Source organism: Tetrao urogallus, assembly GCF_951394365.1.
Source record: "Tetrao urogallus genome assembly, chromosome: 20".
NCBI classification, from domain to species: domain Eukaryota; kingdom Metazoa; phylum Chordata; class Aves; order Galliformes; family Phasianidae; genus Tetrao; species Tetrao urogallus.
The window spans coordinates 6,454,405-6,475,902 of record NC_136833.1 but is presented as its reverse complement, the minus strand read 5'-3'; the positions used below and the strand labels follow the sequence as shown (position 1 = coordinate 6,475,902).

Sequence of the window (21,498 nt, the reverse complement as noted above, 5' to 3'; positions counted from 1 at the left end):
TTATAGACTGAAAATACGCCCCCAAATTTCGCTCTTTCATCCTTTACATCCTCACTTACTGTAAACTTCCTTCTTCACATGAAATATAATTGCAGAGCAGTGACCTGAGCTAAGCACAGTGTACCCTGAGGGTACTCAGCATTACAGGGCATGTCTCTGCTCCCTGCTCTGCCAGTCCAAAGTCTGAACCGGAGCACTTTCTCTTTCCGCAGCCAAAGAAGGACCCAGCAGCAGGACATGGGGCAGGAAGGGGCAGCTGGAGTCTCCTCAGAGGATAATTAGGGTAAGCTTCACAGAATCACAATTCTTATGGCTTGAAACAGCGTCGTGAACAGCCAGAAAGCTGAAAGGGAAGAAGTGTTATTTTTGGCAGGAGGTCTTTATGGCTGATGCAGGAACTTTCTCCTTAGTTATTCATTGTCTTGTCAAGACTCATAAAAAGCCAGCAGAGCCCAGCAAGAACTTCTCTTCAGTGTTCTGGGAGTTCAGAAATGCAGGAATTAAATGTGGCCTTGAACCCATTTTATGGATTCACTTCTTATGGAGCTACCATAAAACATTAAAAATCAGAGCTTATAAATAAGGAGAGGAAGGGCTGCACATTTCTTTTCAGAAGCCACATCTCTGAGACTCTTCCCAAGGTAAGTCAGGGATGGGCAGAGAGACGATGACATCAAGCAGCAGCAATCAAAGATAAAAACACCCCCTGGAGAAAAGCAAGACATTGGCTCAGTTTATGCCGTGGTGACCCCAACCCAGCGCCACCAAAGGCTCCCAACAGCTGCAGTCAATGCAGTGACCCTGCCTCTCTTTGGCAGGCACCAGCTGGGCTCCCCATGATGGCACAGAGAAGCAGACTCACAGCCTCCTGCCGAGTGCACATCCTCGTGCTTTGCTTTTTGGCACACGTAGCCACAGGTAAGTGATGGAAAAATGCAGCATTGTTTGTCCAAACTCCATCGTGCTGGCAAGTGAAACTGGCTGGGGTTGGGTTCTGCCTGAGATGACAGGTAATGGCAGCACCCTGTCTTCATATGCTCTGGAGATCACTCCTGCAGGACTGTCTAAAAACTGGCCTCCGATTCTGAGAGCAGCCAAGCAGGGAATGGGGAAGCTTCAGCATTTCAGTCAGCTGCGCAGGAACGACGAGGCCACCGCGTTCACAGCTGCTCCATGAAGTGAGAACTGCAATGCACTTGGCCTGGGAACACCAAGGGGGAGACAAGGTGCTCTGGGCTGTTGTACTCACAGGACCGCGCTGCCTTTTATTCTGAGATGCATTTTTCAGCTCATTCATTCATGACATCGGCTAAATTAGAGAGCTCCAGCTTGACAGAAAAATGTATTCCCCATATTGTTTTCCCACTTAATCCATCCTGAGGCTCTACGTTAGATTAACTGTGACTCACCAACCTTCCAGCTGCAGCAGAGGAGCTGACGAATAGTTTAATACAACGTTCAGCTCCAGCCAAAAAGCAGAACAGCAAACTGTGGGCACAAAAACTCTTGGCACAGATATGCTACAACAGTGATTTGTGGCAGGAGGGTGGGCACTGCTGGCAGGGTGTTCTCTCACTGTGTGTTACATTATCAGTGCCACGACATGCTTTTCAGATGCTTTGTTATCTGCCATAAGTCAGGCTTTGGAGTTCATGTAGTCAGTTGCAAAACTTTCACTCTGATTTCAAGTAACCATGAAGGGAGGAAATGTGTGATGAAGTTGCTTCCTATCTTAGGAACTGAAGTCCCACCTGAAGGAGGAGCGTTATGTTGAAGCCTAACGCTCTGACTGTTTCCTCCAAGCTCAAGGCTTAGAGAAACCACAGGCATTTGTGGAAAGGGTGCAGGGTAGGACGCCTAAATGCCCTCATTCTCCTTCTTTTGCAGGTGTAGAACTGTCTGTCAATAACTACAACGATGACTTCACCCTGATCACATCGCCCGGGTCTGTCGCCTCCCTGTCCTGCCTAGCACAGAACAGGAGCCAAGCCGAGGAGCTGCGCTGGTACCGAGGAGACAGCCAAGTGGATCTGAAAGCTGAGAATAAAGTGAACATCAGCAACATCTGCATCTCTCCGGTCTCTGAGTCTGACAATGGCATTGCCTTCACGTGCAGGCTGGTACGGGACCAGTCCGTGCAGGTCTCGGTGGTCCTGGACGTCCGCTGTGAGTGCTGCTATCAGTGCGGGACGGCTGGGTGGGCTCTGTCCCACCCCAAATGCTCAGCTGAGGGCAGGATGTTTTTGTACCCTGGTGCATTGTATTCACCGGGAAAAAATGTGCTGAGGAGGAGATAGCTCACGTGATAAGTCACTCCCTTTGTACAGTGGTGCTTATAGCCTGTTCTAATGCCTCTTTTACAGGCAATGGGTGGGCCCTTTAAGTAAGATTTTCTGGCTACATCCCTGCCTCCACCTAGACTCTTTCTCAAGGATGCAAGTCGGGGCAGGAAAGGCACAGGAGTAAATGTCATGACTGCCCGGCTGATCCCTGGGGATCACGATGGGGCACAGGACAGCACGTGTGCTCAGATCACAGAACTGTAGGGGCTGGAAGGAACCTCAGGGGATCGTCAAAGTAACTCCCCTACTAAAGCAGGTTCCCTACAAATGGTGCCGCAGTTGATGTGAAATGGAACCTACTTACTTACAGGAATGACCTCTTTAACTGCTCTTACTCTGAACAGTTCCTCCCTCTGTGGGTGAAGATCAGTCCATCTATGTTGAAGAAGGCAAAGACGTCACTCTGTCCTGCAGTGCCAAGTCCAACCCTCAAGGCCAAACAACATGGTACAAGAACAACGCCATCCTGACAATACAAGACCACTACCAGGTGTACCAGAACAGTGAGACCTTCCAGCTCTCTATCACGAAAGCAGAAAAGTCTGACAATGGGACCTACACTTGTGAGGTGAAATCTTCTTGTGGAGACAGCAGTAAGGATATCCACCTGATAGTTGAAGGTAACAAAGTTACTACTAAACATTAAGTTGTAATGCCAGCTCTGCATTGGCTTTTGCAATGGTAGCAACCCACTGTAAGTGGGTTTACATCATGGAAATTGCCCACATGAACTTCTGAGAGCAGCAAGGAGCTCTCTGTGCACCTGTGCCTGCCTGCACAGCACCAGAGAAGGCCCATCCTGCTTTACCTGTTATTCAAAAGCATTTGGCAAGTGTGGCCTGAAGTGGACTCATCCCACTTTCTCACTTCCCACGATGACAGGGCACATCCAAGCGTGCTTTAAAGCACCTTAAGTCTCACTTGAAGCTTCTTATTCTAACCACGCCGTTCTGTCAAGCTGAAGAAACAAGCTGCTTAAGGCAATGGTGCTGTGCTGTCCTCCAGAAATAATGGTGCCTCCATGGGCTACAGGGAGCTGGGCTGGGTGCCCACATCTCAGTGAGCCAGCAGACTCAGGCACCCACTGCCCATCACTCCTATGGATGTCCTGAAAGCTGGGCTATGGGTGGCACAGCTAGACACTCACACCCTGGGGAATCTACTTCAGGAACCAGCATTTCAATTCCTCCTTCCACTCACCGACACAGAAACGTGCCTCTCTCCAGCTCTGTGAAATGACTTTACTATGTGACTGCACCAATCTAACAGTCAACCTCCTCTCCCTCTTCACAGATAAAAAAACTGTTTTCCCCACGGAGGCTGTTATCGCTGCTGCTGTGGTGGTTGCACTCACCGTGCTTTTTGGAATCGTGGCTCAGAAAGACAAAATATTTAAGGTATGCAAAGACTCAGTTTCTTAAGAAAAACGTAATGCTTCAATGTCCTTTTATTTTCCACCTTTCCTGGGCTGCTTTGTAGTGCTGTTTTCCAGTGCTAGGGAGCCATTGTGTAATATCAGCTCCGTGAGAATTACTAGCAAATAAATCAAATCTCAGGCATTTTAAGGGGGGTGAATTACACATGTGCAAGAGCTCAGTAATAATACCTCTCTGAGCAGAAAACGCAGACAGTAACAGCATTCTCTCTTTCTTTTCAGTGCTTCAAAAAAACAAATGATACAGCCCTGTAAGTATCTGACCGCACAACCACACCACTTCCCAGAATAAGGGCCTGAATGGAACCCCTTCTTCAAGCTCTAGCAAAACATGATAGCACCCACATGCTGCCCTGCTGCGCTGCAGCTCTGGATGGCTGCTGTCACCCCTCACAGCTGCAGGGCTGGGACGTGGGGACACAGGGCAGTGACACACATGAAAGTGAAAGGAAAACACTCCGTGCAGGGGGAAAAACCTCACCTGTGTGTGCAGCCACAGTCATTGGGAGCTGAGTTCAATTCAGCCTTTTTCTTTTTTTTTTTTTTTTTTTTCTCCTCCACTGGTAGTGAATTTCCACGTTGTTCCCTTTTGCTGCAGGTAAAGATGGCAGGGAAGCTTTGCATACCCAGAAAACCCCATTCGAAGTGGTGGCACACCTGCACGACATTAGGCACCTAAACACAACTCCGGACACGAGCTTTGTGACAATACAAGCATCATTTCACAGCTGCTGATCGCAATCACTGCTCAGAACGCAGACACGGGGCAGGAGGCTGAGGGACCGCCGCACCTCGTCCCGCAGCCCCGAGCCTGAGATGCCGCGCTGATGGCGGGCCACGCAGCCTGTCTGCCTCCCCCCCAACCGCCCCTCGGCTTCATTTCGGGATTGCACCTCACCGCCAATAAACGCACCGTGCCATACGTTAACTCGAGTCTGTAGTGCACACGCTGCTGTCGGGACAGCAGGGCGCTCCGTGCAGCGCATCGCGATGAGCGCCGAACGTTCTGGAGAAAAGGGCGCGGCGCGGAAAGGGGGCGGAGCTTCGCGTGCTTCCGCGGGGTCGGCTCGCGCAATCCGACGCCTTTTGTCCCTCTCCGCCCGCCGTCCCCCTCCCACCGCCACCCTCAACGACGAGCGGCTCGGGCCCCACTTCCGGCTTCCGGTGCCGGGGCTATAAGAGCCGCTTCCGGCGGGGCGCGCGCGACCCGTTGGGAGGGTTCGGCTGTTGTGCGGCGCTCCGCTTTCCGGCACCATGAATGCCCATGGTGAGGGGCGGGCGCACGTGTGGGGGGCCTCGTCCACGGGGGGTGGGCTCACCATGGCGGTGGGCCTGGGAAGGGGGAGGCTTATCTCTGGGGTGGGGTCTCTGTGATGAAAGCCCGCGAGGGGCTCTGGGCCTGGGGTCGTCTTGTATCCCGCTGCGGGGCGCTTATGCTGCCTTCCCCTTCCCCCCTCCTATCCCCTGCAGCAGGGCTCAGCACCGAGAAGGCCGCGGCCTTCACCCGGCGGCTGCGGGCCGAGCCGCAGTTCCTGCTGGCCCAGAACGTGGCGACCTGCAGCGACCCGCTGGAGGTTTGTCTGCAGCGGCAGGTGGTGCAGGACACCATACAGGTCTTCCAACACGCCGTGCCCGCCGAGGGCAAGCCTGTCACCAACCAGAAGAATTCTGGTAAGTGGGGGCACCTGGGGTGGTTGGTTACCTCCCTCTGGGTGTAGGAATCTCTGCTGGGGGTCTCAGATCAAGAGGAGCTTTGTTCAGGGTTGGGCATGGCAGGGTGGGCTCACTGCCGGGCTCTAGGAGGGATTCTGGTGGCAGTGAGTTCTGAGAGCAGCTGCTGAAAGTTCTGTGGGTGATCTGACATGAAATCCCTGCAGCAGGGTGATATCTGCCTTCTGGTCCTCTTTTCCTTCTGTAAAGAGCAAGATGGAAGCAGTTGAGAGACCTGCATGCATGGTTCATAGGAGCATAGAATCATTAAGGTTGGAAAAGACCACTAAGATCATCAAGTCCATCCAGGACTTCTGAACTCACTGGTTATTCAGTAACCTACAGTGCTGGCCAGGGCACTGGTCCAAATGCTTAAGATGGAATGCAAAATTCATGGTGTTGCTCTAAGCCCTTACATAGCTCTGAATACAAGTGTTGCAGTTTAATTCTTGTTTCTTTGACCTCAGGGAGATGTTGGATCTTTTCCTGCCTCAATGCAATGCGTCTTCCCTTCATGAAGAAGTACAACATTGAAGAGTTTGAATTCAGCCAGTCATATCTCTTTTTTTGGGACAAGGTACAGTACTGCAGGCCACAGACTGTGCTAGGAATGCTTATACAGTTGAGTCTTAGTAGTGGGGCAGAGTTTTTCTTAAGCTGGGCTCTCTGAACAATCCAGATAGAAAATGTGAGTGCAAAGAACCACCAACAATTTTTAAATATATATTTGAAATTAAGATTGGGCGAAGTGAGACTTGTGGCTTGAGGAGGAAGTCATCAAGATGTTAATGTTCTGAAGTAGTAAAAGTCTTTCAAGTGTTCTGAGTATTTTAAAAGTTATTTATGGTAGGCCCAGCGGGAAGCCTAAGCCTGACTGTAATTTTCTGTGGAGCTCTCTTTCAGTCGTGCTTGCCACCTACTGATCTAGGAGCTGTTTGCTTTTTTCCTGAAGGGAAATTGAGAAAACCTAGCACTTGTTTGTGCCAGGCTTCATTATATAACTTGTTTCACATTTCCTGTTTCCTCTGCCCTCGAGCTCTGTACTAACTCACTTGTAAATACATGGTCTGCACTAGAAATAAGCTTTTGGTTAAGACCTGGGATGGGAGAGGGAAAACAAGCATGTTAGTGGATGAGCAGATGGTTTCATCTAGCTCCAAAGAACTGAATACTGAATGGGAACGAGTCCATGCGTGTATCACACAGAGATTTGTCCTGTCTGTTCATTGTAGGTTGAACGTTGTTACTACTTTCTAAATGCCTTTGTGGAAACAGCTCAGAAAAAGGAACCCATAGATGGAAGGCTGGTGCAATTCCTGCTCAGTAACCCCACAAATGATGGAGGCCAGTGGGATATGTTGGTTAACATTATAGGTAAGGGAATTGGGTGCTGGGAGTCCTAAATTGTGCACTGATTTGGGAGATGATCCAAAATCGTTTCCTTTCACTCAATGTTTGATGCTATACTTGATACTACAGTGTAGGATCTCCTAGGTCATAGAGTAGCTGGCACTGCAGAAGACTTCAAGTAGAGGTTTGCTTATACTTTTCACTGTAACCTGTCCAAAACCAGCCTGAAATGACTGAGGTAAATATGAGGAGTAACAAGTTGGCTCTGAGCGTAAGGCTTACTACATCTTCTATGCTTTTATGCCTGAAAGTAAGTTGTTGTCTGTCTCAGAGCATTCTGCTAATGGAAATTTATGGAAAATGGAATTTAATGGAAAACACTGCAGGTGAAATGAAGTCTGGAGAATTGTGTAAGTTCTGTTGGACTTAGTCACTGATTTCCAGCTTTGCTTTCTTTAATCTTCTGATACACCATGTGAAAAAGCAGCTAACCTATTTTCTAATCACGCTTCCTTTCCAGTAACCATCACCTTTCTGTTGTTAGCACAGGGAGAAAAGGGATATGAACTTCCATGAAGATGGGTTTTCTTGTTCTGTGTACTCAATCCCCAGATGTGAGGCATGCAGGAAGAGCTTGTAGCATGCCTCAATGATTGATGTGTTCAAGATTCCTTACTCTGACAATCTGTAGTAGTTAGAAATTGAGTATGAGACCTGGAAGTTCATTAAAAGGCATGACACTTAGTGGCTGCCTTCTTCAATCAAGGATCTTATTGTATCTTCTAAGCATTAGGCTTAAATCTTCTCTAGGATCTTTATTTTTGCATGTTGCTGCTTCTGATAGAAGCTCAAAATCAGCAGATAATTAGATACCCCACTTGTCAATTCAGTAGTAGGTTTCAGTCCCCTTTTACTTCAGTCTCAACTCGATGTTGTTGCCTTTGTGTCCATGCATGCAGTCGTAGTGCACAAGGCAAAGAAGAGACTTTGTTAGACCAGGGTGTGTCTTCAAGGCAGAAGCAAAGCTGCCCTGAGTTGCAGCCTGAAGAAAGGAGATGTAAAGATTGGTGAGAGGGAAATTATATGGAATGTGGCAGTGCTGGTCTTACAAAGGTGCAATTTAGGGAGCATCGTCACCCTTAGTGCTGGTGTTTGAATTAGACTAGCATCTGCTTTAATTTGTATGATAATGCAATTGAAGGCCTCTGTAAGGTAACAAGCCAATAATGTAAGTTTAGAATCACAAAAGAAAATTGTTTCTTTGAAGCCTGGGGTAACTTTTTTCACTGTTACAAACACTTAAACAAGGTAGAGAGAACTTCTGGCTGCTGCTGTTACATCCAGAACCTTGAGTGGAGTGATGTTTGGTACTGAGATGTAGGAAATGGTTACTGCTGATGCTTTATCAATGTTGAGTGAAGGAGAGTGGGAAATCTTAAACTTACTTAAACTTAGACCAAATACATGGAATGATTCGTGAGTTCAGTTTTTCTGAAAGATTTTTCAGGATCTTCATTTTCATGTGAACTTTTTCTAATGAGAAAGAGCTTCTTCAGAAGCACTGATCAGTCTGGGAGAGCTTAGTGTCAGATGGAATGAATCAAGCCTCTCAGTGATCCCATTCCAGCACTGATTGCTAACCCTCAACTTAATTTCTTTCAGAAAAGTATGGTGTTGTTCCCAAGAAATACTTTCCTGAATCTCATACCACAGAGGCTACTAGAAGGATGAATGAGATCTTGAATCATAAGGTAAAAGTGGCTTATATGTTACGATTAAAGAAGGGTGGGAATGACCCTGCTTCAGGTATTCTTTCATTTCTTTTCATTGGCTGAAGTTTTAAGTGCATCTCAGAAACTGAACTCGTTTTATTCAAAAGGCAGCCTGAACTCATAGCAGTTAACCTTGAAATATGAAGCAGGAAAATGTGTTTATGGAAGAAGATGGCCATTGTCAGGCTTCAGTACCTTGAGAACATCACGTAACTTTAGTAGCAATTGTTCCTAATGATCAAATCTCTGAAAAGCTCCCGCTTGATTTGTGGTTGTAGCTTGAATCCTAAACTACAGAAGTGAATTAATCAGGAGGTTGGTAGTGTAGGTGGCCAGGTAACTATGACTAGATGGAAAAGCTTCAACTGCATTTTTATAATGGGCTTTGATTATTCCAGTTCATAAGGAATATGCTAAGAGGAAAGTGCCTTTGGAAATACATAATGCAAAATCTGCTGCTGTGAGCCTAGGCGTAATGGTGGTGCTGATGTTGTTCTCTTCAGTGCTGCAGACCAGCTGGTCTTGAGGGAGCTCCTGTCACTGCTTCTCTGCCTTATGGATGATGACAGTAATGGAGGCATGTGCTGCTCTTACTGCAATTCTGTATGCAGTGGGGAAGTGCTCCATTATTTTATCAGCCAAGATATTAATTATGCATTAGAATTGCAGAATTAATTTTACAGTACGGAGGCAGTCTGCTCTGTGAGTCAGAGGTGGCCATGAGTTTGAATGTTGCAGCACTAGTTATGTTACAGAACCAAGGGGAGCCAAGCCTTAAGAGAAGCTGATGGCTTAAGCTTCAGAATAGTTAGAAAATACTCATTGAATTGCAGGTGCTTGTAGATTTTTTTTTTTCTGTGCTGTTTTCTTATATGTAAATGAGAATCTTGATTTTAAAGACTCAATATCTAACAAGACATTCTAAAGTGGATTTTTTTACTTTTGAAAATGTTATGAAGGGTAAAATGGGTGCTTGTTACAACCTGGATGGTTGGAAGTCCTGAAGACTGATTTGGCAGCACCTTTCACAACCTTAAAATATAATGACCTTCTCCTTAAACAGATGAGAGAGTACTGTTTGCGGCTGAGGAACATGGTGGCAACTGGAACAAATAAGGAAGAACTTTGTGCTGCAATGGACACCATGATAGAAGAGGTAAAAGCAGTGTGATAAAGGGGAGACCAGAGCAGAAGGAGGTTTCTTGGTCAAACTGATCTGTAGATATCAGGATAAAGCAAAACAAGTACCTGTATTTGCCCAGCTAGGGGTGTTTTGTATGGCAGAACACTTAGAGGTTTTCATCTCTTTTCTATTTGCTTGCTACTTACTCAGTTTTTGTATTTCCAGACAAATGCTATTTATGTATGGTAGACTGGAACTTAGTTCAGGAAGATGTATCCATTTCTGTGAAAAATCAAATGTCACACAATTAAAAAAAAATATGAATGGTGATCAAAACAATGCCCTACCAGGCTTTTCTAAATAGTAGCAAAGAGGCAGGTTGAAAATCGCATTCTGACAGTTCTGAGTTGAGAATCCGACAGCACACGTGTTGTTGCAGAGATCCTCCACAAGAGAGCAGGAAAGAACAGCAACAGGCACTGCGTTGTGGTAAAGATGTGAGCTAAACAGGGCTGAACCCAGCTGTGATCTGTTGCTGGGGGGCAGCAGAGGGAGGAACCACAGCTTCTGCTTTTGTCTGTGTTAATTAACTTTAAATTGACGGGAGTCTGTAGTGCTGATGTCTGTGTGTCACCCACGAGCTCCCTGCCTCTACATCTGCTCACATGAATGTGACACGTGTCATTTGTCCTTCAGTCCTTCTACTTGATTTTTAAATAGCCCAAATTAATGGTAAGTGTTCCGAGCGTTGATGTATTTGACCAAACGCGTTAAAAAACAAAAAATGAAGTCTCCATTTGTTTCTCAAACATACTGCAGTGGTTTCAATGTCTGTCCTTAGGTGTCTCAAGAAATGTACAGCAGGTGATGGAGCTTCCCAGGGCTGCCCTGTTCATCTTCCAGGGCAGTGATGTACAGTTCTCTGTAGGAAGTCCCTTCATTTGCTGAGGGCCTCTTGCCCTCTGATAAGGGATCTTGGAACTGGCAGAGGCTCATTAACAGATTATAATTTGTTTTGTAATAAGGTGATGTTTGTTTATCTGTAGTTAACACAATACTTCCTGTGGCAGTAGCAGCAGTATTGCACAACTCAAGTGGATTTACTTTAGTAAATTGTAGCTGGAGTGTGCAGGTGCTCTGGTGTGCATTTTAAGAATGCTGGCATGAGAAGTGTGAGACAACAAATGTTTACATGCGTGAAGCTGGCTGTGTGTTTTTGTATGTGGCAAAGCAGAACTTGCCTTTGTGAAGCTTTATTTGCATATCAAATCTTAGCTCGCTTCTGCTGGAAGGCAGCACGAGCTGAAACTGGGCAGTGGTACTGGAACATAGGATTAAATACTCACTCCAGAGCTGTATAAACATTCTCCTTATCAAAGTAGAGCACAGCAGGCCAGAAGTTGAGATCAGCTCCGTGCCTGTGATTGACTTCTTCTTCCTTTGCAGTTTGCCTCTGTAGACTCTTCGTTATCTGCAGCATCCTTTCCTTGCTCGCTGTTATTTGTGTGGTTGGTGTTGTGTTTTTTTAGCACGGTTCAATACATCTCTGCCTTATCTTGGTTCTCCTTGTTGCCACAGTCATACCAGTCACCTTTCAATTTAAATCAGTCTCCTGCTGGTAGAGGAAGTCCATGAGATATCGAGGGTTGTCCCCTAGAGGGTGTGGTGGAAAAAACAAGGGAGGGAGGTCGTTCCCAGGCACAGCTGCCAATGTTAATTTGAGACTTGTGCCTCCATCACTTTCCTTCCTCTGCCTCGAGCTCTCTTGCTTTTTGCTCTCCTTTTAGAAATCCCTCTTGATTTGTTTTCCTGACCTCATCTTCACCACTTGGGGTTAGCTGAGGCCATGTGGTGTATCCACAGCAAACTCTACCTTCTGTGCAGCGTGTGCAAAAATACATATTTACAGTTGTTTAGGGATTAACATTCCCTCCTTAACATATTTATTGAGAAATAAATGAGTTCCTCCAGCAAAACATAAGCCCACACCCTTATTTCAATCCATAATTACTCTATTCACTTGTTTTCCTTAAAGTGCTTGGAGCAAGAGCAACCCTATTTGCATCTTGTACACAGCCAAGTAGTGGATGCTGCTGAGCCTGAAATTTGCACCCGCTTTGCCCTCAACACGAAGTGCTTAAAATATAGAAAGCCCTCTGCTTCTCTCTGGGCTTTTTTTTTTATTATTGTATGCATCATCAGAACACAGAACTAAAAAGGAGCACAAAACCTGTTAAAAACTGAGATTGCATGTAGTTTCACATGAAAAACGACTTGCAGTATAAAGGCATGGAGTCAGTGTAGATTTAATGCAGGTTAAAATGAAAAGGAAAAAAGGAAAAAAGCTCCAGAAAGAAGTAGCTCTGGGAAAGGCTTTGTCTCCAGTCCTGTGGAAGCTGGTGAGGGTGGAATGTGAAGACAGGCAGCCTGGGGAAGGTGGCACGAACCACAGCCGTTGGATCCTAGTGCGGAAAGTACAGCTTGGATCTGATGACCCTTCTCTTATTTTAAACACTGTTGGTTCTTTGCGAGGAAAAGACTTGTGCTGATGACATGGATGAACAGAGGTGAAGGGAACTAGTTTCAGCTGCAATAAAACATTTAAGCCTGTTTAAATATGATTGCATTGTCCCCATGTTGTCTGTGGTAAGTCCTACTAAATATACCCAGAGACAGCCATCTGGTTGCTGCCTACGAGTCAGCATGCCTTACAAGCTCTGTGAGAAAGCACTGTTTCATAGCCTGATTTAAAGGGAGGCTGACAACTTGAAATCTCCACCTCCTTGTGGTAAAAGAAAGGCAGTAGAAATCTGTCAGCTGCAGCCAGGGGATGGGGATCTCCAGTGAAGTTGCATAACCTGTCAGCTTCACCCTAAATGGAGGCGTTGTTAAATGTATTAAAGCAGATGAGAAAATTGTTCTAGGATTTTGGAAAGAGACAAAAGCCCATTGCTGAAATCCAAATGAAAAAAGAGATCCATGGGGGAAAAAAAGGATTAGTATTGGAAACACTGGGATCAATTGCTTTGTGTGCGTTGGAAGGTCTGGTTTCTCTCTGCATGTGGCAAATCACTTTACAAAGAGTAATGCAGAGTGTTTAAGCTTTTCTAGAAACAGATCTCTCCTGCACTGGGAAGATTTCCTTACAGAGAAGCTTCAGAATGACTTACTGATATCAGAATGAGACTGGGCAGTGAGCTGGCTTTCGATTTGTCTGCTTCATTCCTAGGATAACCTGGAGTGTACGTTCAATTTGTTGGTTCCCTGTAGATTGATTCAGGTTCTTGAAGTATTGCAACATCTAGTCTGCAAAACTGGATGCAAATCATTGATGTGTGTGCACTTATTGGCGTGCTTTTGAGGTGAAAGCTAAGATTTCATTTTTCCAATAGGTTTTCTCGTGGAGAAATCCTTCAGCGGCGTTGCTGTGGTAGGAGGGGCAGAACCTACATGTTTCTGCACATTCACAGATGTTTGTCTCTCCCTGCAGGTGTTCAGAATAGTGAGTACCTGCCTGGGCAACCCCCCAGAGACCTTCTGCTGGGAGTTCCGGGATAAGGAGAAGAACTATCACAAATTTGGTCCTCTGACACCAGTGCAGTTCTACAACGAGCACGTGAAGCCTTATTTCAACATGGAGGACAAGGTCGGTGATGTGGCATGGCTGTGGTTTGCAAAGACCTTTTCATGGCTAAACTGCCTGCAACTTATTTTCCCCTGTTGTGAGTGTGCTGTCTGCGCTTGTAATGACACCATGCAGGACAGTTTCAGCTCCCCCAGTTCAGACTGCTCAGTGTTTATTTCCCATTCTCTTCTGATGTGCTCTTCGGTTAGCTGTGATATTGCACTTCAGTGCAATATAGGAAGTGACTGAATCAATCATAACAAGTTCTAAGGCAGCTATTAGAAAATAGGAATAACATTTACAGTAACATTTTCCTGTGCCACAGCTGGAGGCGAACTTTGTAAAACTAAAATAAAAAGAAGCAAGCTGGTATTTCAGCCAGCTGCTGCTCAGCTGATGGGGCAGACTGCTAGACTGGACAAAAGCAATTGTCTGAGATCTGCCTGGATTCACTTCCCAAAGATCACACTTGAGTTGCATCTTAGTTTATTACATCTTGTTTCTTGGCAGGTGTGTCTAGTGAATGATCCTCGACCTCAGAACCCATACTGCCAGCTGTACACCGTGGAGTACCTGGGCAACATGGCAGGAGGGAGGAAGACTCTCTATAACAACCAGCCTATTGATGTCTTGAAAAAATTGGCTGCAACGTCTATTAAGGATGGAGAGGTTTGGGTTTTCTTTTGGTGAACGACATGGTGCAACTCTTGCAATGTAAAACTCACTGGAATGTGGCCTAGATGTGACTCTTCCTTCTATTTGTAGGCTGTGTGGTTTGGCTGTGATGTTGCAAAGCACTTCTATGGCAAGCTGGGAATCAATGACTTGAATATGTAAGTAGAAAAGCAAAACAGAATGTCATTGTGGATACTTGGCTAGGACATAATGCCTTGTCTGCCTAAAAAACCCAAGTTGTACATATTTTTGGTTAAGTATACCTAAAAGAAGTGTATTTAAGTAACTCAAGCAACAGGAATGTGCTTTTTCCTACATTTAGCTAAAATCTCTATTCCTTGTAGCACATCTTTAAAGGATTTGGATATTTTTTACCCGTTTGAATTGCTTAGAATCTGGTGAGAAAAACTCCTAAAGGCATCGGTCTTTTGCATTTATCCTGACAGTGAGATTAGAAGAACTTGTTGGCCTGTCTGCTGGTTCTGTGTTATGTTGGGGAGAATCCTCCATGCATCCTTTGTAATGCAGTGTATGTGGCTTTCAAATAGATTTAACCACGAGCTGGTGTTTGGTGTCTCTGTCAAGAACATGAACAAGGCAGAACGGTTGATCTTTGGAGACTCCATGATGACCCATGCCATGGTGCTGACAGCTGTCTCGGAGAAGGTAGAGTCTGCCTCCTGAAACTCTGACGTCTGCACAGATGTATTTGAGTATTTGAGCAGATTGTTTGTGTTCTGGGCTCACTCAGTGTATAAGCTGTTCTGCTAGGGCTCTGCATGTTGGCAACACCCTGCACGCAAGGCCTAGGTTGTCTGTTTCCTTATTTGCCTTGTGTTCACAATTACAGATACTTAAGAATGGAAGAATTTTAGATGAGTTAAGGATTTCTTTCCTTCTGTCCACAAACTCCAATTGGAGAAGAGGGAAAAGTTTGCTTCAGTTTCTGAGATACCAACCATCTTTAGCTGGTTTTAAATACAGATTCTGAGGTACTTTGAGCAGGAAATCAAGTGGCAAGCATTTTCCACCCTATCCCACTGCATGGGTTAGTCTAACGCACCTTTTACAAGGGAGAGATGCTGGAGCAGCCAGTAGGAGGCACTTTGCAGCAGTCTTAACCTTCTGCCATTCATTGGCATGTGACCTCTCTGGCCTACTTGTAGTTAGAGGGGGAATACAGTGTCACAAATATCTCTGGCAGAAGCACGTTGAGATGAATCCCTAGCTAAGTGCTGCCAGGAGCAGATATAGAATGTATGAAATGGGAATTTCATACTCCAGCGTAGAGTTATCTGCAGCTTTGATGCTTTCCATTATTTCCAGAAGTTGTCATTATTATTAAAGTTGCTTTGAAGAGATCTTTTCCTGTCCAACATGACCTTGGCTTGAGAAGCAGCAGCTTGCATGGAACTGTTAGCTTGAGCTCTGCAGTCTGAGGACTCGACAGACTGCTGAGTCATAGGAATCTTTCAGCAGCTTTTTCCAATCCAGTACAAATTTCTGTGTTCTGCATTCTGAGTTCCTAACACTTCTTGTGCATGAATGCATCTTCAAGATACATTACTCATGTTCAAAACCTATTTGTCTACTCGTGACTCAATCTTGTACGTCTCCAGTCACTTGCTGCACTTCCACTGGAGGTTACAGTTTATGGTCTATATTTCCAAGTTTGTACTTTCACGTGCCTAAGTGTATAGCTGTGTAAAACATGACCTCATTTCCTTAAAAAGATGTTTGAGATCACTGTGGATGCTGCCTATTATGAAATGATCATTTACGTGAAATTACTGTCCTTTGTTTGAAGAATAATCTACTTTTGCTTCATTTCCACTTTGAACATGCTTTCTAATATTAAACCTGAGCTTAATCTAAAGGAGCTTTGATAAATAAAATATAATGCTGCTGTGGATTTACTGCTCAGTAGAAGGCTTGGATTGAAGATTTAAAAAACAGCATTACAATTCTACAAGGTTAAACATTGATGCAGATTAAATGTCCCTTTTGGTTAAAAACAACAACCTTAATGTACACAAACATTTCTGTACCACTTTGTCCAACAGCTAGATCTGTGTGCTTGAGTTTGCTCCTAATAATGCTGTTCTGAAGAAAGCTGCAGGTGCTTTATTGCCCTCATGCCTTCCCTGATTCCTCCTTCGTGCAAGGGATGCATTTTGTATTTCAGAAGGCCCCCAGTGCCTAAGTGGTGATAGAGAAGGCTGCTTAGATTCTCCCAATTGGAATTTGGCTCAGTGTAACTTAACATCTCTTTACAATATTTACTTCACTTTGTGTCCTGGGCTACATTTCCTCATACGAATACTTCAGATTTTTTTCCGATCGTTAGCAATAAACCATGGTCTGAAACTCACTGGTGGCTGTAGGCTTTCGGTAGCAGAGCTCTGATTTGCTGCTGCTGGATTTCGATGTGGAAGGGCTGGCTGCTGTGAGTTCTCATAGCCCTTGGCTGCTGAGTCACCATCTCCTTGTTTTGTTGCAGGATGGGCAAGAAGACTGCTTTGAAAAGTGGCGAGTGGAAAATTCCTGGGGTGAAGATCGTGGTAATAAAGGTAAAGCAATGCATAGTCACAGGAACACAAAGCCTCAACCTGATGTTTGGAAATAGGGAAGTGAACAGGGGAAAGGCTGACTGGTTTGTTACAGTTTCTAAGCAGTGTATGGGCAACCCTTGATCACAAGAAAATTGCCAGGTATTATTCCAGTTAATAGCAAAAAAAGGAAAGTGGCTTGTAGCAGCTTGACTAACTGCATTTCTAAAGCCATGCTGAAAACATGACCTATGGCATCCTTGCACTGTTCCTCCCTGCTATGACAAGCACCAGCAACCAAAAAAATCCACCTGCGGTTCAACTGACACCAGATTTCTGCATCAACTTGCCTTCCTTTTGATGGCTGTTTCAGCCTGCCTTGCTGTTCATTTGGAAAGAATTGGTAAGCTCTGCAGGGCTGTAGCCATCTTGGCATGGCACATGGACAGACACTGTGGGCAGAACATGAGTCACAGCTGAGCAGTGGCTTGGAAATTGCTTCTAGTTGCTCCCCTGCTCAGCACGGGCATGGCTGGAGGGGTGCTTTTCTGCTGTGTCTGGGCATAGCTCTGATCTCAGCTGCCCTTGGGTGAGCAGGTCTGACAGTGTGACAGCTTTCCTGCACTGCTCTGCTGAGCTCTGCAGTCAGCCAGCTCAGCCTAAACGGCTGGAGCAGAGCTTGTTCTGAAACAGCAAAACAGGAAACTCGAGAGGGTTTCTTCCCCCTCTTCCTGCCCTGCTTTTTCCATCTTGTACATCCAATGCTAGCTGATGTAGGAGGTTCATGTCCTGCTTCTCCTGCTATGTCACTGAGTCAGTCTGCCAGAGAACTTTATCTTATCTGCCTTCCAAGTTACTGGGAAACTGTGCTTGGATAAGTCCTGCACAGAGAACCAGAATCTACATCAGAAACAAAAAGGTCAAGAATGATGTTAAGCTTGGCACATCCCAGTTGAGGCCCAGTTGGGTGTGGGGGATACAAGTAAGACCTAGCTCTGCTATTGGACAAGATGATAGATTACAGTCTGTGACAAAACACCAGAGACTTTGTCATTAAATTCACAACAGAAAACAAACACTTGGTAGGAAATGAGTGTTTTTCATACAGGGTTCCCTGTGCTTTGCTGTAAATGCAATCTAAATGCCAGAGGATCCCTGCTTTCCTTGCGTGGCACAGGGCTGGAACAACTGTGACTTGTGTTCTGGGTATCTGGGAAGCACTCAGTTGTATGCTTAGCATCTGCAGAGTGTGCAGAGCTGGATTCTTGTGGTGCTGCTAGTCCTGGAGAAAGGGAAGCCCTGGGAACAGCCTAGCAGTGCCTCTCCTAAATACTTAGTAATTACATGCCTATCTGCTGTAAAAGGGTTTCTTGGAATCCAATCCACTTTTCCTCAAGGAATGAACAGAGCTGCTGACAAACATTGGTTGTTTTGTGGGTTGTTTTTATTTTTTTTTGAGGTAAAAAAAGTCACTTCCCAGTAAAATATTTCCTTTCTGTGTTTTGCTGGCACTGTGTCAGTGAGACGGGCAAACTTAATTATTCTTTTGTTCTGAAGATATAATACAGTGTTACCAAACTTTGAACCCTGCTTGTCCCATCGGATATCTTCCTCTCAAAGCAAGGAGGAGGTCTTCAAAGGGAAACACTAAATCACATTATCACATCCACTTGATAGGGGTCCATTTGTTTGTTTTGGCACAAAAAGTGCTTTCCTGTGGTACCTCCAGCCAAAAGTCATCTTCCTTTTGCCTTCATCCCTTGTACTGACTGCTTGCTTCCGCAGGGAGACGTTTTGCAGATTTATCTGTTTGTGTGCATCTATAATCTCACAAGTTCATTATGGCAGGCTCTGTTGATCTTGTACCTTAACTCCCCCGCGGGGAAGACAAAGTTCTTCAGGAACTTTGCAAGGGCTTTCTTTTCAGATGCCCAGATGCTGGGTTATGCAAGAAGTCTCAGACCATTCATCCTCGGCTGACCTCTCCCTTATCTGGCAGCCTGTTGCTTCTACAGTGCTGCATTTTAATGTTTTCCATTGGAGAATTAAGTGAAAGAAATGGGGACCAACTCCATACAGAGCGGAGCTTCCTCCTGTAGTCAGCGTCCTGTGCTGTTGCAGCAAGACGATCTGCCTGCAAAGTACACATCTCCTTTTAATGAAGAAACAGATAATGGCTTCCATTGTGCCTCTGAGCACAGCCCTGCTCACAGAGCCCTCACTTATTTGCATGTTCTGAAGTTCTGTTTGACGTTTCCTTCTTGTTCAGACGCTGCGATCCTAATCAGCGCTGTCAAGCTCTGAGATGCAGGATGTCGGAACAGAGTTCATTATCCTCTCAGGGTGCAATTACTTGTTGGCTCTTGGGAGTGAGAGGTTTTTGTGTGTCCCAAGAACTCATATCCTGAAGAGAGAATAATCAAAGCAGCTCCTTTTGGCAGTGCTTCCAAAATGGCTGCTACCTCGGATTACAATTGATAGGGTTTTTAATTTATGAGAATTATCTGATCTCTTGCTTTAGAAACAAGATGGTGTAGATAGATGCATTTATTGTCCATATTCTTTGGACATTTTCTTGTTTCATTTGATTGTGTGATGATACTGTATATAAGGATGTGAGAAACTTTATTACATAAAGCCTTCTCATCTGTCTTCTAAATGCTTTCTTTATCACTGCCACTCTATTTTCAGTTCACTTTGAATAGTTTTTCCAATGATAGCTTTCTGCTAAAGCCTGTGGTATTCTAAATTTGACTTTTTCCCCCTCACTTCAAAGATTGTTTACTGAAATTGTCCATAAGAATTATGTTAAGGAAGAAAATTGAGATTTGGTTCAGCAAAACTGGTTTGGATGCCTTTGTATTTGGGGAAGGCAGCCTCCTCCTCTTACTGCAAATAAGCCAGCAAATTTTGGCCTAAGCAAGAGATGATTTGGTTATTCACCTGGGCAAATATCTCTTTTACCAACATCTTGAAGACTTCTAAAGACAGAGAACCAGGTAACCTTACTCTGTGTAAGTTTTTTGAGGCATTCCCAATGCTTATTTTAACAGATGAATTAAAATGAGTTTTTCTGGGCCTTGTTTTTCCTAGCTGCTTTCTTGGAGAGTCTTTTAGTGCACACGAAATACATCTGCTCAGCCTCAGTGTCAATTAATTTTGTTCACTTTCTCCTGAGAGATAGGAAGTGTGACCTGTCCCTAAGGGCTCGTTCAGATGTGAAACTTGTGTGACTGTTTCACTGTGTTGGTGGTGGTTCTCTGTTGTAACGAGCCGTTTTCATCACCAGGTTACCTGATCATGACGGACGACTGGTTCTCTGAGTACGTGTATGAAGTGGTGGTGGACAAGAAGTACGTGCCAGAGGACGTCTTGGCAGTGATGGAGCAAGAACCCATTGTTCTGCCTGCATGGGACCCCATGGGGGCCTTAGCCAAGTGAACTCCAGAATATTTGCCTCTTAACGGTCAACCAGATTAGATGCAATAGAGAACCCAGTGGTTGGAAGCCATAGCCAAATGATAATGTGACCAAGCCCTCAGCGTGGTCCGCATTCTTGAAAAGTAAGTTAAGGATCTTTGGGAAATAGCGCTTTACTTGGCTGCATTCAAGCTCTCAGACAGGCTACTCTGCAAAATTAAAAAGGGAGAAGGAAAAAAAAAAATTGCAGTGAAGTATATTACAAGTGCTGTCAATGGTGGTTTGGTTTTATCCATTTTAAATCGGCATAGTAATAAAGTAGAACCGTTTTGACCAGGGTTTTCCCTAGAAAAGATGACAGTCAAAGGCCTTTCTTTAGTGTTAACAGCTGGGTGTTGGAACAAACATGTCAAGATTCTTACAGATTAACCATTTGTGGTCTATCTTATGCCACAAAAGAATGCCCAAGGTCTTTCATACGCTTTCCTTTTTAATTCTCTTAAAGGAGGAAGTTTTCAAGGGTACATATTGCTGAAACTGCAGAACCTTAGAGAAGGTTTACCTTATTTACCCTTAGAAAACTTATCTTCCAGCAGCACTGGGGGGAAAATAACCTGAGGTGTCCAGTTTCACTTGTTTTTATTCTTCAGTTACTGAGCTAGGATTGGATAACACATATCAAGGCCCATCATGTCTGTGTGCACAGGAGCGCTATTTTTCAGTTACATTAGCAAGAACAACCATAAATGTTCATGGCTGGAGTTAGTGTCATGCTGAACAGGAAAAAAAAAACCAATTAATTGCTGCATTTTATTTGGATGTTTTCAAAAACAAGATGGTGCTATGAAGCTTTTGAATAAACAGTTTCTTAAGTGACTGGTACAGCTCTGGTTTCTTTTTTGAGCCCTGGTGAACTGGAGAAATCACAAACAAATGTGAGTGGGCCGGTATGAGGACAGGAAACACGCTGCTGTATGTTGTCTGAAGCAGACACAGTTGTTTTTCTCACTGAACAAATAAACACTGCGTCATGTGCTATGGGCTCTCAAATAGTTTGGTGATGAGCACTGTTCTAATCCATTGATTGAAATGCCTGGAATGGTGGACTGTCTATGTAACCTGACAATTGTGCTGCTGTGAGTTGGGTTTAGCCACGAGCAAATAGGAGGGTAAGCAAGGTGATGGGCTGCCAGCTCCTGAGCTGCTAGATAAATGTTTGTTATGGCTATGGTACTCTGCATCTTGGTTTGACTTTGCTTTTGTTTGAACTACACAGGTAGAAAGCTATTATAGAAGTATATACATCTTACACAAGTTATACAAATGTGTGTGTATGTACATATATATATTAAAAATACCAAGCTAAAGCATGCCTGCATGGTGCTGCTAAACTAAATCCATGTTAGGGCTTGTCTGGGGGTCACCCAAGCTGATAAAACTTGCAGTTTGCATTTCTGGTAGTGTGCAAGAGTGCTGGCTGGATGGGAAGCAACAGTA

General features: G+C 44.8%; 2 protein-coding genes across 2 annotated transcripts; both read left to right on the top strand.

The window, feature by feature from the left end:
- Positions 1-839: 839 nt before the first annotated feature.
- On the top strand, positions 840-4,956 carry TMIGD1 (transmembrane and immunoglobulin domain containing 1; the record flags this gene model as incomplete). The annotated part of the gene is made up of 5 exons (XM_079545307.1): positions 840-918; positions 1,888-2,166; positions 2,687-2,962; positions 3,636-3,739; positions 4,759-4,956. The coding sequence occupies 5 exons, from the start codon at positions 840-842 to the stop codon at positions 4,954-4,956; spliced, it is 936 nt and encodes a 311-aa protein (XP_079401433.1).
- Positions 4,957-5,031: 75 nt separating this feature from the next.
- Positions 5,032-20,022, top strand: BLMH (bleomycin hydrolase; the record flags this gene model as incomplete). Its single annotated transcript, XM_079545302.1, has 12 exons — positions 5,032-5,044; positions 5,248-5,448; positions 5,955-6,064; positions 6,720-6,861; positions 8,500-8,588; positions 9,673-9,765; positions 13,223-13,378; positions 13,868-14,026; positions 14,123-14,190; positions 14,581-14,698; positions 16,533-16,602; positions 19,871-20,022. 12 exons carry the CDS (start codon positions 5,032-5,034, stop codon positions 20,020-20,022), a joined length of 1,371 nt encoding a protein of 456 aa, XP_079401428.1.
- Between the last annotated feature and the right edge of the window lie 1,476 nt (positions 20,023-21,498).